At 49.2% G+C, this 16,446-nt stretch overlaps 1 protein-coding gene across 7 annotated transcripts in view; it reads right to left on the minus strand.

Moving 5' to 3' along the window:
• Window positions 1–12,341, minus strand: part of KHDRBS2 (KH RNA binding domain containing, signal transduction associated 2) — a 2,055,883-nt gene extending 2,043,542 nt beyond the window's left edge. For 6 of the 7 annotated variants that reach the window (XR_011260416.1, XR_011260414.1, XR_011260412.1 and 3 more), the window contains exon 1: window positions 11,758–12,103. Coding sequence is in view for 2 of the 7 variants with exons in the window: in XM_069606188.1 (XP_069462289.1) it covers window positions 11,758–11,971 (214 nt within the window). In the remaining 5 variants the exon portion in view is untranslated. Of the gene's footprint in view, window positions 1–11,757 lie in introns of all 7 variants that reach the window. The other variant, XM_069606187.1, reaches the window with a different exon arrangement.
• Between the last annotated feature and the right edge of the window lie 4,105 nt (window positions 12,342–16,446).

The raw sequence follows: 16,446 nt of genomic DNA on the forward strand, positions 1-16,446 counted from the left end.
TAAACATAAAGGGCCTCATTACAACTCAGGCGTTAAGGGTTAACGCCACCGTTAACCCTTAACGCCTGATTCTGATTTTAACGCCTGCTTTTAGCAGGCGTTAAAATCCATGGCGCTAACCTGCCATGGTGCTAATTACGCCGCCGTAATTTACGGCGGCGTAATTAGCGCCTTCCCCACTCCCATTATGCCCTATGGGGCAAAAATGGGAATGGGGAAGGGAAAATGGGAAATGGGGATTTACCGCCCCACTCACCTTGGAATGGGGCGGTAAATCCGCCATCCACCATGGTGTAAACGGAGTTTACACCATGGTGGTAAAGTTGGTGCACTTAGCACCAAGGTTGTAATGAGGCCCAAAATATCTCATCACAATCAGAACGTCCCATCATTAATACATTCACTGACAGACATAGGGCCTCATTACGACCTTGGCGGAAGACCATGGTGCTATTAGCACCATGGTCCATGCCGGTAAGTTACCGACTCCGCCATGGAGAAAGGGGGAATTACCACCCCATTACAAGGTTGGCGGGGCGGTAATTCCCCCTTCCTCCATGGGCCTTCCCCATTCCCATTTTTGCCCCATAGGGCTCAATGGGAATGAGGAAAGCGCTAAGTACGGTGCCGCAAATTGCGGCACCGTAATTAGCACCAAGGTCCCTTTGCGGGTCCCTACTTTAACGGCTGGTCTACACCAGCCGTTAAGGTCGGGTCCCGCAAAGGGACCTCGTAATTAGGCGCTAATAAGTTAACAGCGCCGCAGCCTTTTATGGCGCCGTTAACCCATTAGCGCCTGGGTCGTAATGAGGATAGACTTGAAATTGGCTAGCGGTCAAAATATGTAAGAATACAGAATGGCCCTCATTACGACCCTGGCGGATTTTTTCCGCCATCGGCGGACTTTTCCGCCATGGCGCAAAGTCCCTTTACGCCATGGCGGATGGCGGACTTACCGCCCCATTCCGAGGTCGGCGGGGCGGTAAGTCCCCATTGACCCATTTACCCTTCCCCATTCCCATTTCGGCCCCATAGGGCTCAATGGGAGTGGGGAAGGTGTTAATTACGCCACCGTACACTACGGTGGCGTAATTAACACCGAGGTCCCATAGCGCCATGGATTTTTACGCCCGCAAAAAGCGGGCGGAAAAATGACCATGGCGCTATGGGAACTCGTAGTTGGCGGTAAGGGGTCGGCGCAGCTAACGCTGGCGCAAACCCCTTAGCGCCAGGGTCCTAATGAGGGCCAATGTGTGTTAAACAAATAGTACACCTTGGTCCCACAATCGTCCTACAGAAATGTATACTTAAAAAACAAACGACCACACCTCAATGTTAAAGAAAGGAAATAGACAATTTCAACTAAAAATCACTGACAGAACTTTCCACCCGTGTTCAATAGTGCGTGCACTCGTGCACTCTTGCACGCGAGATTAAGTTGGGTCTTAAAGAAAATAATGTAAGGTAGTGTGCGCGTGGTGTAAAGGATTGCCCTCTAAAGTATATTCAACCAGAGTACAGGCCCGTTTACAGGGCCAAACTAAAGTGCAGGTTTTCATTGACACAGTTGCACCACTAAGCCAACAGCTCCCTCTAGCGGTGACAACAGGTGAAGCTATGGGGATTGGACCATTGTATATACTAAGGTAACAGCTCTAACTATAGGTGACAACAGCTCACGCTACTGAATGGACAAACATACATCTGGCTTTGTATGATATAATGGCAAAATAACAGCCGAGCCGGCGGGGCATTACCGCCTAAGGGAATGCCACTGGGGCCTGAAGTTACAGACCCGAGCATAGCGATGGCTTTAACAGTGGTACCGGGGGCATTACCTTTATGTGGTAATGGCCTGCCGGCGAGGCGGTTATTGCCATTAGTATTCTGGGGTTTGCAGCCCCAGGATACTAATGTAGTAGCAAAACCTTTTCAAGCACCATTTCTTTTGCCGTTTGAAAAGGCGTCACAGCGGTGCACGTTTGTTCTAGGAACGCTAGAACGCACGTACTGCTTCATTACTACGGAGCAACAGGGCGCCATTTTGGGCCAACTTGCTGAGTAGTAATGAATGGGAAACAACAGTGTACCTGGCGCGCAAAGAACGTACGTGCATCCATGGGGTTACACTGTGGTATGGCTCGGAAACAAGCCAGTCCACTTGAAGTCTATCCCGTGGATTTGTCGCGCCAGGTACTAACGTTAGAATATCGATTCATATATAACGTCATAAAGAGATCACAACGTTTGCATGCCATTTTACTTTTAGTGCTGAGGGTGAGCGTGTTCGACTAAAGACGTGAGAACAGCACTTACACAGTAGTGCGTGGACGAAGATAAGCTGCAGTGCGCCCCACTCCTCAATAACTGCCAAGTGCCCATTGAACTACAGAGCGCAGGTGAGATGGGGGTGTTCTCGGATGCCGAAAGGCATTTATGAATGGGCCCACGAATTGCCTGTATCAGAAGCACTGAGTGAGTAACGCAGAGTCATTTTGATGGCTGAGAGCAGTGTATACACTGCGCAGGGTATCAGCACCCCACCGCACAGTGGGCCAGCATCCAATGTCTACTTGTGTAAGTAGGCCAGTATCTTCTAGGCACCTCTCTCTAGCCTTTCAAACATAGTTCCCAGCTGCCTTCATTTGTGATGGCATATACCTTCAAGTGGCATTCAAATAGTATTCCTGCAGTGTTCACAAGCTAGAGGAGTATGGCCTGAACCGCTATAAGATTACTTATTCTATTATTATTCATATTATTATTAATAATGCCCTTATTATTATTATTATTATTAATATTTGTAATTGAGCTAGTAGGACGCTCTTGGGCCGCATGATGCAATGTTGGTCGCATCTGTGTAACAAGCTGGCATGTAAAGTGCGTCGAGGTTTCCAGTTGGGATGCGTTGAAGAGGAGAGGTGTTTCCCTCTCTGCCCGGCTACTGTCTTGTAGGTGGATGAGCGTCAGCTCGTGCGTGATAGGGCCCCAGGCTCCAGCGCGGTGTTTTAATTCGCTGGGGTTTTCGTGGGTGCGACTGGTGTGCACTAGGAGGACATTGGCACACCGTGAATGGACAATGGGGGCCTCTCCTCTGTTCGGCCCTCGCGCCATGACGCAAAGGACGCAGCGACGTAAAGAGTACTTCACACTCTACTTTCTCTTTGTTGTTCACGCGACGGCGGTTTCAAGTCCCATTGGGCGACGCTATCCCCTGAAATGCAATCACTCAACGCATCAGGTCATCATGGTGCAATGAGGCTGCTGCCCCCAGTTCGTGCCACGCTATAGTGTGAGGATATGTTGTAATGTTCGAAGTGGGCGGGAGCGGTCGGGAGCGGTGTTCCTATACTTCTTTTAAATAGGTTTTACAGCTCCTATACTTTTATTTTAAAAAGAAACCGTTCCGGAACGGTTTTGTTTTAAAATAAAGGTGTAGGAACACATTGAAGCTTGCACTTTCAGTGCACTGCACTGGATGTTCCCTTAAACATCAGGCGCATGTGCTTTGGGGTTTGTATTGTGCATAGGAGGGGGTGCATCAATGGGGTTTGTGGGGAGCGGTGCAGGCCAGTAGGGAACATAGCTCCACTACTTGTTTTCATACACTTCGATGTTCCTATGCGTGAGGTAAGCTTGTCTCGCTTTTCTTGGTCTGGCCATGGCTGCTTTTGAAATTAGTATACCAGACTTACAAAGCGCATCTCAGCCTTGAGGGTCTCAAGGCGCTGTGGTCGTTCTGCCCTGTTGGATTTAGAGCAGCCAAAATGTTGTTGTTTTTCTCAGCTCTGGGGTGGTTGGCATCTGTGGGAACGATGGCAGGGGTTCACTGTGTGGGTTTGTAACGTGGACAGAGAAGGGTTGGCTAAAGAGGGGTCCACACTATCTATAATCGAGGTGTTGGGCAGGTGGGGTGGGGGGCAGTCATGCACCCACCTCCTACCGGAGGCAGCACGTAGCCAGGCCAAGGTGGTGAATGAAACCCAAACAGGTCATTTCAAAACGTACTCTACTTTGGCAGTCGGCAACTGCTGAAGTGATGCTTTAATTTTCACAATGTGGGTTCACCTCCTCAAACTTCAAGCTAATCCGACACAGGAGCTTTGAATTACCTGGAGCCGAGGAAAGGGATACTTAAGGGGCAGCTGTATAGGAAGTCCCGTGTAGAGTCACCTGCCGCCCCACTATCAGAGCACTGTGACGCAGCGTCAATGAAGCCGAATGCACACCGTAAACCGGCGCCCCTCCCCTGCACTGGGAGGGGATGGAAGTGAGGCCAAGCTGCGTGCCCCACACAGACAGTCCTCCAGACCCTACATAGGTAAGTTGGCAAGGGTGACGGCTCGAGTGTGGCACGGGTTTCAGTAGCCATACATCGCTATGCCACTCCAGGAGCGATAGCTGTCGCCCATAATACAAACAATGGCGGCCGTGTGTAAAAACGGCACCCCGCACTTGCGCGCAGACGCGTGTACACCCATGGCTGTGCCCGCCAGAGGACATCTGATAGACGCCAGAGAAGATCGCCGTTGACCACCTGAGTTCTGTCATCGCGTTATTCCCTGCCAAGCTCAGCTGTGCCCCCTAGAAGGGACGCTCTGCTTCGCATCCTTTGTAAGCAGTGCCAGGCGGCGTGCTGGCTGTCTCATATATAACAGGTCTCGTTTTAGATTCTCTTCCTGGACGCGGTCTCTTGGGGCTGCAGCTCACAGAACGTGCACTTGTGTCGCCTTTAGGCGCGCGACGGGCAATTTGCACCAAGTTCATGTAAGTTTGCCAATCAATATGTGCAAAATGACACGTGCACCGACGGGCCACTGCAAAGATCACACTTTTTGCACGCGATGGCTGGTGCAAATGACATTGTCACATTCCCCGGCACCGTCGCACGCTATGAAATGTGGCACCTGGACCCTGTAAGTGGCACGGTCGCCTCCTAGAAAGACCCCCTGCGTGCGAGGGGATAGCTGTGTGCACAGCCGCTGGCGCCGCTACTATCCCTACTATCTACTATCGCTACTACTGTAACTTCCCCCAGAGATACTGGTATGTATTCCCATACCAGTAACTCCGGGGGAAGTTACAGTTATGTTCCCTCTAAACCCACCAGGAAGTCTCGGTAGAGCTTAGCTTTGCGGCAACGTGTGCGCCTTGGAAGGAAAAGGACACGAAGCAACACAGATTCGATCCCGGGTCAGGCTTAGAAACCTCTGGGTGTTTAAGCGCATTATAAATACGCAACTGAAAAAAAAAAAAAAAAAAACAATTATGCAACAAAAAAAATGAACAATTCTTGGAACAGCGCCTCGATGCCCATGGGCTGTGTACCGCTTTAAAAATGCTAAATAAATAAAGAGCTGCCTGGGCTCTGCTGTGGCTCATAAGGGACGGCCAACGTATGCCTCTTCTGCCCACTACCCTACTGTGCGCACAGTTCAGGACATGTCGTAACTAACCCCCAAAGGTGCAGTGTGCAGCTCTTGCAGCAATGGCCCTGGCGTGAGAGCGAGAGGGGGCTTGATTTTTCCAATGGTGCAATTTAATCGAACAACCCATTGTAAATCGGGCCCAGAGAATGTGGGTATATGATACCAGGAGTAAACTGCAGCACGTTCCTGACATGCAACAAGGTACACAACGCAGGCTGTGGAGAGGTGTTCCCTCCTCCCTTGACACCTCTCCTACTTGTCCATGGTCACTTCTATGCTGACGACTCTCACACATGCCTGTCTTTCCCTGTTCTCCTTTTCTCGGCAGTCGATTCAACTCTCTATTAATCCAGGGAGGTGTTCCCTCCCAAGACACCTCAATTCTGCTGAAAATGGAATTCTCTTGTTCCCACTCTCACCCACCAACGCTGTTCGCCTCCCTCTTATGTTCTTTGTCTCTTGTTTATCTTCCGATTTCTTCATCCAGCCCGAATCTTGGAGTTGTTGTGGGTTCTTCGCCCACCTATTAAAATCGGATGTCTTTTCTAATATCTGATGTAATGCCTTTGTAAAATCTGCCATTTTCTCGTGTCTTCCTCTAGTAACATTCTTAAATAATCTTTAGCTATTTATCTTTCATTTGATCTTGTCTTGACTACTTTTCAACTCAACCCGTAGGGCCTTGCTGTGTACGCCCTCTCTCCGTTCCAGTCTATTTGTAACACAGGTATAAGTCTTCTGGGCCTGTCCTCCTACTTCTATTCTCTCTAGCCCCTTATGCTGGCTTCCTCCTCCTTCTCCTATTTCCCTTTACTCGTCTTCTATACCTGCTGATTCCTCGCCTCCTCCTTCTCATATTATCCTTCACCCGCTGGCTAAGCTTGCTTCCCCCTCCTTTTCATATTCTCCTTCTTTAGGCCTCTATGCTTGCTTCCTCCTCCTTGTCCTATTCTCCTTCCTTCACATTCTATTCTTGCTGCCTCCGTCTTCTCATTGTTTTCCTTACCTTCTATGCTTGCTGCCTCCTGCTTCTCATATTCTCCTTCTCTATCCCTCTATGCTTGCTTCTCCTCCTTGTCCTATTCTCCTTACCTCACCTTCTATACTTGCTTCCTCCTCCTCCTCACATGTTCCTTCTATAGCTGGCTACGCTTGCATCCTTCTACTTCTCATATTCTCTCCCCGATGCTGGTTTCCTCCTCCTTCTCCTTTTTTCCTTTACTCGTCTTCTATACTTGCTGATTCCTCGCCTCCTCCTTCTCATATTATCCTTCACCTGCTGGCTAAGCTTGCGTCCTCCTCCTTTTCATATTTCTAATTCCCTTGCCTTCTATGCTTCCTGCCTCCTCTTTCTCATATTCTCCTTCTCTAACCCTCTATGTTTGTTTCCTCCTCCTTGTCCTATTCTCCTTATCTCACTTTCTATACTTGCTTCCCCTCCTCATATTTTCCTTCTCTAGCTGGCTATTCTTACATCCTCCTCTTTCTCATATTCTCTATAGCCCCCTACGCTGGCGGGTCTTCCTTCCCTATTCTCCTTTACTCACCTTCAATACTTGCTGCCTCCTCACCTCCTCCTTCTCATATTATCCTTCACCCGCTGGCTATGTTTGCTTCCTCCTCCTGTTCACATGTATCCTTATCTTGCCTTCTAAACCTGCTGCCTCCTGCTTCTTACATGTTTTCTTCCCTTGCCTTCTATACTTGCTTCGTCCTCCTTCTCATATTCTCCTGGGCTATGATTGCTTCCTCTTAATATCTCTCCTTCCCCTGCCTTCTAGGCTTGCTGCCTCCTCCTTCTCCTATTCTCCTTCCCTCGCCTTCTATACTTGCTTCCTCCTCCTTCTCATATTCTCCTTGGCAATGATTGCTTCCTCTTCGTATTTCTCTTTCCCTTGCCTTCTATGCTTTTTTCTCATCCTTCTCCTTTCCTCACATTCTATGTGTGCTGCCTCCTCCTCCTTCTATTCTCATTCCCTCACATTCTGCGCTTGTTGCCAGCTCCTTCTCCTATTCTCCTTCCTTTGCCTTCTATACTTGCTTTCTCCTCCTTCTCCTTTCCTCAAATTCTATGTGTGCTACCTCCTCCTCCTTCTACTCTCATTCCCTCACATTCTGCACTTGTTGCCTGCTCCTTCTCCTATTCTCCTTCCTTTGCCTTCTATACTTGCTGCCTCATCCTCCTATTCTCATTCCCTCACATTCTGTACTTGTTGCCTGCTCCTTCTCCTATTCGCCTTCCCTTGCCTTCTATACTTGCTTCGTCCTCCTTTGCATATTATCCCTGGCTCGCCGGCTATGCTTGCTTGCTCCCACTTCTCATATTTCTCCTTCCCTCACCTTCTTTGCTTGCTGCCTCCTCCTCCTATCTCATTCCCTCACATTCGATACCTGCTGACTCCTCTTTCTCCTATTCATTGCCATTGCCTTCTATACATGCTTCCTCCTCCTTCTCCTATTATGCTTGGCTCGCTGGCTATGCTTGCTTGCTCCCCTCCTATTTCTCCTTCTCCCGCCTCGCCTTTCCATGCTTGCTGCCTACTCCATCCCCTATTCTCCTTCCCTCGCCTTCTATGTTTGCTGCTTCCCCCTCCTATTCTCCTTGCCTCGCCTTCTATACTTGCTTCCCTCTCCTCATATTATCCTTCACCTGCTGGCCATGCTTTCTTGCTCCTCTTTCTCATATTTCTCCTTCCCTTGCCTTCTATGCTCGTTGCCTCCTCCTATGCTCCTTTTCTCGCATTCTATGCTTGCTGCCTTCTGATTCTCATATTCTCCTTCCCTCACCTTCTATACTTGCTTGTTCCTCCTTCTCACATTCTCCTTCGCTCGCTGGCTATACTTGTTGCCTGCCCCTTCTCCTATTATCCTTCCCTCACCTTATATACTTGCTTGCTCCTCCTTCTCATATTCTCCTTCGCTCGCTGGCTATGCCTGCTGCCTTCTGCTGCTCATATTTTCCTTCCCTCACCTTCTATACTTGCTTGTTCCTCCTTATAACATTCTTTCTCGCTGGCTGGCTTTACTTGTTGCCTGCCCCTTCGCCTAGTCTCCTTCCCTCACATTCTATACTTGCGTGTTCCTCCTTCTCACATTCTCCTTCGCTCGCTGGCTATACTTGTTGCCTGCCCCTTCTCCTAGTCTCCTTCCCACACCTTCTATACTTGCTTGTTCCTCCTTCTCACATTCTCCTTCGCTCGCTGGCTATACTTGTTGCCTGCCCCTTCTCCTATTATCCTTCCCTCACCTTATATACTTGCTTGCTCCTCCTTCTCATATTCTCCTTCGCTCGCTGGCTATGCCTGCTGCCTTCTGCTGCTCATATTTTCCTTCCCTCACCTTCTATACTTGCTTGTTCCTCCTTATAACATTCTTTCTCGCTCGCTGGCTTTACTTGTTGCCTGCCCCTTCGCCTAGTCTCCTTCCCTCACATTCTATACTTGCGTGTTCCTCCTTCTCACATTCTCCTTCGCTCGCTGGCTATACTTGTTGCCTGCCCCTTCTCCTAGTCTCCTTCCCACACCTTCTATACTTGCTTGTTCCTCCTTCTCACATTCTCCTTCGCTCGCTGGCTATACTTGTTGCCTGCCCCTTCTCCTATTAACCTTCCCTCACCTTATATACTTGCTTGCTCCTCCTTCTCACATTATCCTTCACTCGTTGGCTAGGCTTGCTGCCTCCCCCTTCTCCTATTCTCCTTCCCTCACCTTCTATACTTGTTTCCTCCTCTTTCTCATACTTCTACTTCCCTTGATTTTCTTCGATGGCTTTCTCTGCCAGCATCTTCAGTCGTGGTTCCTATACAGTGTCTTCAAATGCTTGGTAACCTTGAACCTTCCTAACGCACTTCCCTGATGTCAGTGTATTTTCCTAGCCACACTCGTGGTTCTATATACCCTGTCGTACTTCGGATCAGTTTCTCGCCTGGCGCCCAAACTCTGGAATGCTCCAACTCTGCCCTTAAATGCTGTGCCACTCTTGCTCCTTTTCGTTATTTACTGAAATCTCTTTAAGACATGATTTTTCCTCTGAGTGCACAAACAGATGTTCACTCTCCGCAGTTAGGTGGGAAGCTGTCCTGGCACTCTGCCTGCAATGCCACATTCTCTGCAAGTGTCACGCCGAGGACACGGAGCCCATGTTCCAGTCAGTGTGAGGTGCCACCTTCATGCGGGACCTTACACATCTCACAACCACCCCAGGTATTGGCCGCTCTGAGTTCTATGCTGCAGCTGGTGTTTTCTCCCTGGAAGCCGTTCGGCGATCTGACTCTCAGAGTGCCCCCTCTCTCCCCTAGCTTTAAGAGCAGTCTGTGCCAGGAGCCCCCGGGCAGCTGCTGCTTCATTCTCGGCTGCCTTGGGATGGAGTTTAGTATGTGTCGTGAAACACTGATGGCAAAATGGTGCTGTGATGCTAATGTCCGCAGTCATGTAGGAGGGCTGTAAAATACACTTTGCTAGGCGCTCGTCGCTTAAATATCCACATCTGGCGGGTCCCATAAAGAACACCACAAGCACACGTCCCTTGGCCGTCCCACTTTACAGTGAGTGATTCTGGTTGTACGCAAACGGAAAGCACGTTTTGTTGAAGAGTTTAGGGGAAACAAAAGCACGAATACTGCTTTTTCTGGTTGTCTGAACTCACCGTTCAGAGACAGGCGTTTTATTTACCCCACCCTACGAGCAGAGAGTTTAAGGACGGACTCCTCGCTACCCCAAAGAACTCACAAGAAGATGTCGCCCCCTGCTGGAAAGAGTTCAAACTGCTTCACGCAGAATTGTGTCCTAATAGTTTTGCGTTCAGCACAATTAACACACCTTGCCACCCACACTCATGCGTTACACAGAAGCTGCACTTAGATTAGCCTCAATAACAATGGCTTCGGCCTTCAACCAAGCGTGCCCTTCAAAACGACGATTACAGAAATACCAGTTTCCTCTGACGACAAAATGCACCGCCGTTTTCGTCCTGCACTGAGAAACCCCAAAGTCGTTGGATGGACATGTGCAGAAGCTCGGAGACACCGGGATGCGGCCGTGCCTTCATTTGCTGTGTTACAATGCCGCGTGCATCCCGTTGCATCCCTTTTGACATTGTTCACACGGTCCTCTTACCATCAAAACATTGAAAAAACACCCCACGCCAACCCACCCTTCTCACCAACCCACTATGGCTGTAACCTTATTTTTAGGCCTTGCTACCTGTGTCCCCAACCTGCCAACACGAGATTCCTTCTTCAATATGGAAGCAACACGCAGGTGTCAACAGACAACTTCCCTGTAACATCACAATGCCACAACATAACAATGCTTATTATGCGCAATAATTGTATCAACATACGGCGATTTGGCTGTGGGGCAACTAACAGGATAAAGCAGGGTCCCGGGAACGCACTGGTAAGTCAACGTGCTTGCCTTTTCAAGAACCACAAACGCGAAATGAACCGACAACAAATAAATCAAGCAAAATAGCACGACTGAGTCCAGAGTCCGGATAAAAACAACCAATACATGTAGCCATGTGCACAAGTTCCCGCCCCCTCTGCATGGCTTGCTGTGATAGCAGGGCTGTGACGCGTTCGCAGTGTATCCGAGTATAGTGACAAGCAAGCCCCCCATAGGAGGCCAAGAAGCCCCCGCGCCACCATGTAATAGTTGGGACCCAAGCATATTACTCCTTGAATTTCTAGATCCCTGTGCACAATGATCACGTGAAGGTGACTTTTTAATTATACCCCTCATTATAAATAAGCTTTTGGTAGCAGGTCGCTGCACCCCACAGCGCCTGCACTTAACGAGGAGGTTCAGAGTGTGCCCCTCTGAAGCCGCATGTGGGCCGCGGGCTGCTGCCCGATGCTCTGTGCAGCTGTCACGGCAGGTCTCGTGCGCAGGAGGGGACGCGCCACTGACAGGTGAGCGCCTAAGAGCGAAGCCCACACCCCAGGACCCAGCTTGCTGCATGCCCGCTGTGCGGGCAGGCGGTCTGGGGAGAACTGTGGTGGCGAGGTGTGCGAGCAAATCACGGAAGTCTTTGAAAAAACAGCACCAAGTGGCAGTTAGCCTTATTACAGAACAGCTGTCTTTCCCGGTGCCAATGATGGGCAGCTCGGCGAGGCTGCCAGGCTCAGAATTCGCCACAAGGGGTGTGCATTTTGCTCTGGTTTAACAAGAATAGGCACTTCTATGTGTTACGGCAGCGGGTGCCTCTCTCCTAGACCTGCCTGAGCTGCACCTTGGCACTTCCCAGGCAGCGTTCATCCTTGCCTGGCTCGGTGCTGCTGTGGTTTCCACTGCTTCACACTGTGCAGTGGCGTGGGTTGTGTGCTTACCCTCAGTCAGGAGGCGCATGGCGTGCACGAACGACGGGTCCAGGCTGTCCTTCTCTGCAATCAGCTCCGGTAGATATGTCTTGGGTTCCATGCTGCTGCTGCTGCTGCTCAGACTTTGCCCGGATGTCTTGGGAAGGAGTGAAGGGGGCTTGCAAGTGTGCTTAGTTCCGTGGGTGCGGGGTCCTCTTGAGACGCACGGTCCTCTTGTGCCCATGCGGCTGGATGGCAGAATCACAGTTCGGTGTGTGCCAGCCCAGTCGCAGGAGCAGTGCAGACTGGCAGGGGTACCTTTCCTTCCCCACCAGCCTCAGTCTCTCGCAGATCCAGACTTACATTGGCAGCCTTAACTAAAAAGGTTGAAACAGGCAAACTCCTCCTACGGCTAGTCTGATTGGTGGATGCGGATGAGGTGCAAGGCATGTGCCGCGGCCCATTGGCTGCCGCGCACTGTCCGTTCTCCCAACAGACAGGAGATCGCAAACCGAGCTCTGTTTCATGAGCTGTCCGAGGTGCTGAAACACACCCCCTCTCACGGAGCTGGCTGGCAGCAGGGCTCAGGCGGGCCGAGCAACACCGAGCAACATCTAGGGCGCTTGAGCTCCGCAGTATTTTAGACGTGTCGTAACAGACATCACTCAACAGCGTGGGCCAATAAAAAGGCGCGGTGTACAGAAAGATGTACATTATCTGACATTATACATTAGAGCAGATTACTGATATCTGCAAAACATCGATCAGTACATTAAAGTCACACTCTATAGAAACAAACAAGAAAACGTTTAAAATGCCTTCAACAGCAACCACAAAATGTACTTTTCAATGGTGCAAAGTGACTTTGCACTGCCAACAAATACCCTGATTCACAGAGTGGTGCAAAGTTCATTTTGTTGGCACTGCAAAGTGTATTTTTGCTGTGCAAAGTCACTTTGCACTGCAAAAGTACTCTTTGCACCGTGAATTAGGCCCATTTAGCACGGCGCAAAGAGTACTATTTCAGTGTAAAGTTACTTTGTACTGCAAAAATACACTTTGCACCTCTCTGTGAATTAGGATGTTAGTTGGCAGTGCAAAGACACTTTGCACCACACTAAAAATTCAGTGAATCAGGCCCTATGTATGCCTGAATGCATAAGGGATTGTGTCCACAGAGCACAGCGAAAGAGGCAGAAGGCCTAATTTATAAAAAAAAAGTTTTGTCGAAGTCGATTCACAGATCGCTTTTTTTGAGTTGGACCTTCCCACTTCGCACCCTGCCAGAGCAGATAGCGCTGGCATCAGATAAGTGTGAGGGAAAGGCAAGCACAAAGAATTTCAAGGGGGCAGAATATGTAGAAGCTCTCAATAAATACACACAATGGGGAATTACAAGGGCGCGGGGTGGAAGGTGCCATGCCAGCATACAAACACGCCCCATCAAATGCAAACCTAACCTTTTACAAAGGTCAAATACCGCTTTTATGCTAATTTCAAACAATTAACATATTACCGTCAGTCGCTATAAATGTGTAATGCAATCATAATGAAAATTACTATAAAAGTTCTATGCAATTGTAAAGAAACGTTGCAAGAATGTCTGATTGCCTATTGCTTGCACATATGCTACTACAAGGAAGGAGGAGGTGTATGAGGGCCAGAATATTCCAGACATGACCATTTTTGGGTTGCTGGATGTGGATGTGTCTGCCACATAACATTTCTCCCCACATGTCACCATTGACCTGATCAGTGAGTGGGAGAATTACCTGACATCACCCGTAATGGGCTCACAGGCAGTACCACCTCATGTCAAAGTGCTATCTACCCTTCAATTCCTGGCCACTGGGCCATGTTAGGCAGAAACCTGTGCAGTTCCCTCTGGGACCACTGCAAAAGATTTAGGACTACAGGTGTTTGGCAGTAAACCCACTTGGTAGCAGTCTGTACCACACAGATTCACTTGCTAGCTGTGGCTGAGCAGTCAGACTTCCCTCAAGAAGAGTTAGGCAGTATGTGGAGTATACAACATAGGGCAATTCTACACCGTAAAACAAGCAAACACACAACAAGGCTTCAGTGTAAAGATATAAAGGTATTTATTTATAACGACACATCTATAGAAAATACTCTGGCACTATTACGGCAAACACTTCAATTACAATTACTCTACGAAGAAAAAGATCAATCCCCCTAACAATAGTTCGACAAGTCTAGGTTTTACCAGCATCACTTATTTGCAGACAGAGGTGTATGCTTCAACCTAGATGGCACTCTAGTATTCGTTAGGACGGGAGAGAAAAATAAGCAGGTTATGAAATCAACATGGTTCCAATACTTAACGGACAAATGCAAGGCAAGAAGACAAGAACCACGGTAGATCATAAAGTTCAGAGGCCAGGCCCACTCGGAGAGGGGCAAGGCAATATGTCCCAAAAAGTATCTTAGTGGAAACGCGTTCAAGTCTTTGAAGCAAATTGTTATCAGCAGATTGGACCAGATCAGAACAACACGCTAGAGAAAGCTTGGAGACGACCCTATGGAGAGGCGAGGATTAAGACACCTCACTCTATCCGGCAACAAGGGAAGCCAGGCGTACACAGTACCTTGATTGTGGAGAGACAGCTCCGGCGGGGGCAGTTGTTCCTGGTGGTGGATGCACGTCCAGTCTTTGCCAAGATAAGAGATGATCTCGTTGTCGAAGGAAAGTTGAAGATCGTTGCACCACCAGGGAAGAGACCAGCCGCAGAGTGCTCCGTCACAAGGCACCACCTTTTGGTCGCGGTACAGGGGTAGTGGCTATCCGGTTGCCGAGGTGCTCTGCACGGGCAATTCGACCACTGCGTCCTGAGGCGAAGAAAAAGCAAAGGGGACTGGTTGTTCCCACCAGTCAGGGGAAGAGACTCTCCGGCAGGGAGATCTCCTCTGTCGTCAGGAAGTGGTGAGTCGGTTCAGCAGGGCTCCACCGGAGGTGTCGTCATTGCAGGTCGGCTCAGCTTTACCCTCGTCGGATTCTTAGTTCCTGTGGCGACTTCTGAAGATCCAGTCCCAAAAGCCCTGCTTTTATGCAGAAAACCCCCATTCATTCAGCCTAGCTGTCACTCAAAACACGCTAAGTGGTGAGCGGGGAGGCTCACCACTTGGGCCAATCACACCAGAGTGCGACCGGAGTTGGCAAGGCAACTCGGTCCAGGGTGCCTAAACCCCCTCCAACACCCCTGTGGTAACCCAGACAGAATGGCACCACTTTGGAGGGTCTCTGTACAGAAGCCCGCCAAAAGTGGAACAAAGGGCTCAACCTTTGGTTTAGGAGTCACAGAGACGAACACAAACGCCATTTTAAAAAGCCGAGTTCTGGCAGAAAATACCATCCGATAGACTTATTCAAGATAAGTAGACCGGAGGCATGTTAGAGATTAACGAGAAACAGTATCAATCTCCAACAATGGGAAGAATCCCATAGGGTTATATTCGGGGTCGAACATAACAAGTAGTTTCCACTGCCACCAGCCAAAACTCGACGAGGGGGGCCGGGACAGTGCCCCCTCGAATAACAGACCTAGGAGTAATCGAATTACCCCTACTAGTGCGTCCACAATAGGATAGTTTGTACTAGTTCTGTTAGTAAATTTAGGTCTAGTAAAGCCAATGGTGACTTTACATGCCCGGGGAGACAGTAGTCAGTCCCCGGGTATGGAGTCTATGATGGAGGTCCGCTAGGACGCCCCTGTGTTACGGCACGGAGGGTGCGGTGTAACACACATAGCAAAACATATGAGACCCTATGGAGTAAAAGACCCCATAGCCCATAGAACACATTGACATTCAAAGGAATTACCCACATTCCCGTCCAAGAGTGGGAGAAAAAGAGTCTCACTCTTGGCAGGATGGAAAAAAACAAACTCCAGAAATCCAGCAAAGCTGCTGGGGGACTCACTAGGTTAGGAAATTCAGCCTAAACAGAGAATTCTCCCTAACACTCGCCCCCCCCCAGACTAAGGGACAAGAGGATTTAATCCACTCCTGGATGAATCTCATACCTCTAGTCGATGACATACATCCTAGAGAGACCATCAGCATTTTGGTGGTGACACCTTGACTTATGTTCAATGGGTTCCAAGGTTTTCCTTTGTAAGCTATATGACCTTAAACCTTCCTAGGAACATCAGTCTTTTTAAGTTTATAGGGGATCTGGTTGACCAGTCCCTCAGAAGTTGATACAACTACTGAACCTATGATAGGCTTTTTCTCTGAGTCCTTATAAAGAAACTCCTTATATCTAGAGGGGCCTCCAGAGGTCTTCCCTACCTCTCTGATGAGAGAGGGTTGAGTTTTAGGCCTCTTAGTTGGAGGGGATGGAGATAAGCAAGGTACATGCTTCTCCTTCCTCTGAGATTTTACCTTACCTACTTTAGGCGTTTCCCCCTTAAGTCTAGGAATTGGGTTGGAGTCTTCTGTGGAAGGTCCAACAGTCTGAAGGTTTTTGGCCTTAGACTTTTCTTTTCTGGTTTTCCACCAGCACTGAGAATTACCAGTTCTCTTAGGCCTAGTTAGGGTTCCAGTAGGTCTATCCACCTCTTCCTCATAAGCAGGGGAAGTCACAGACTCTATAACTGGGGGGACAATGATGGGGCTGGGTTGGGGCTCCCATTTCCCTAACATGTTAGCCTGAAATTTGCCTGGGTCAGAGGTCAATTTACCAACACCAGGGCTTGT

The sequence above is a fragment of the Ambystoma mexicanum genome, chromosome 4p (assembly GCF_040938575.1).
Source record: "Ambystoma mexicanum isolate Mex_15411 chromosome 4p, UKY_AmexF1_1, whole genome shotgun sequence".
Lineage (NCBI taxonomy): Eukaryota > Metazoa > Chordata > Amphibia > Caudata > Ambystomatidae > Ambystoma > Ambystoma mexicanum.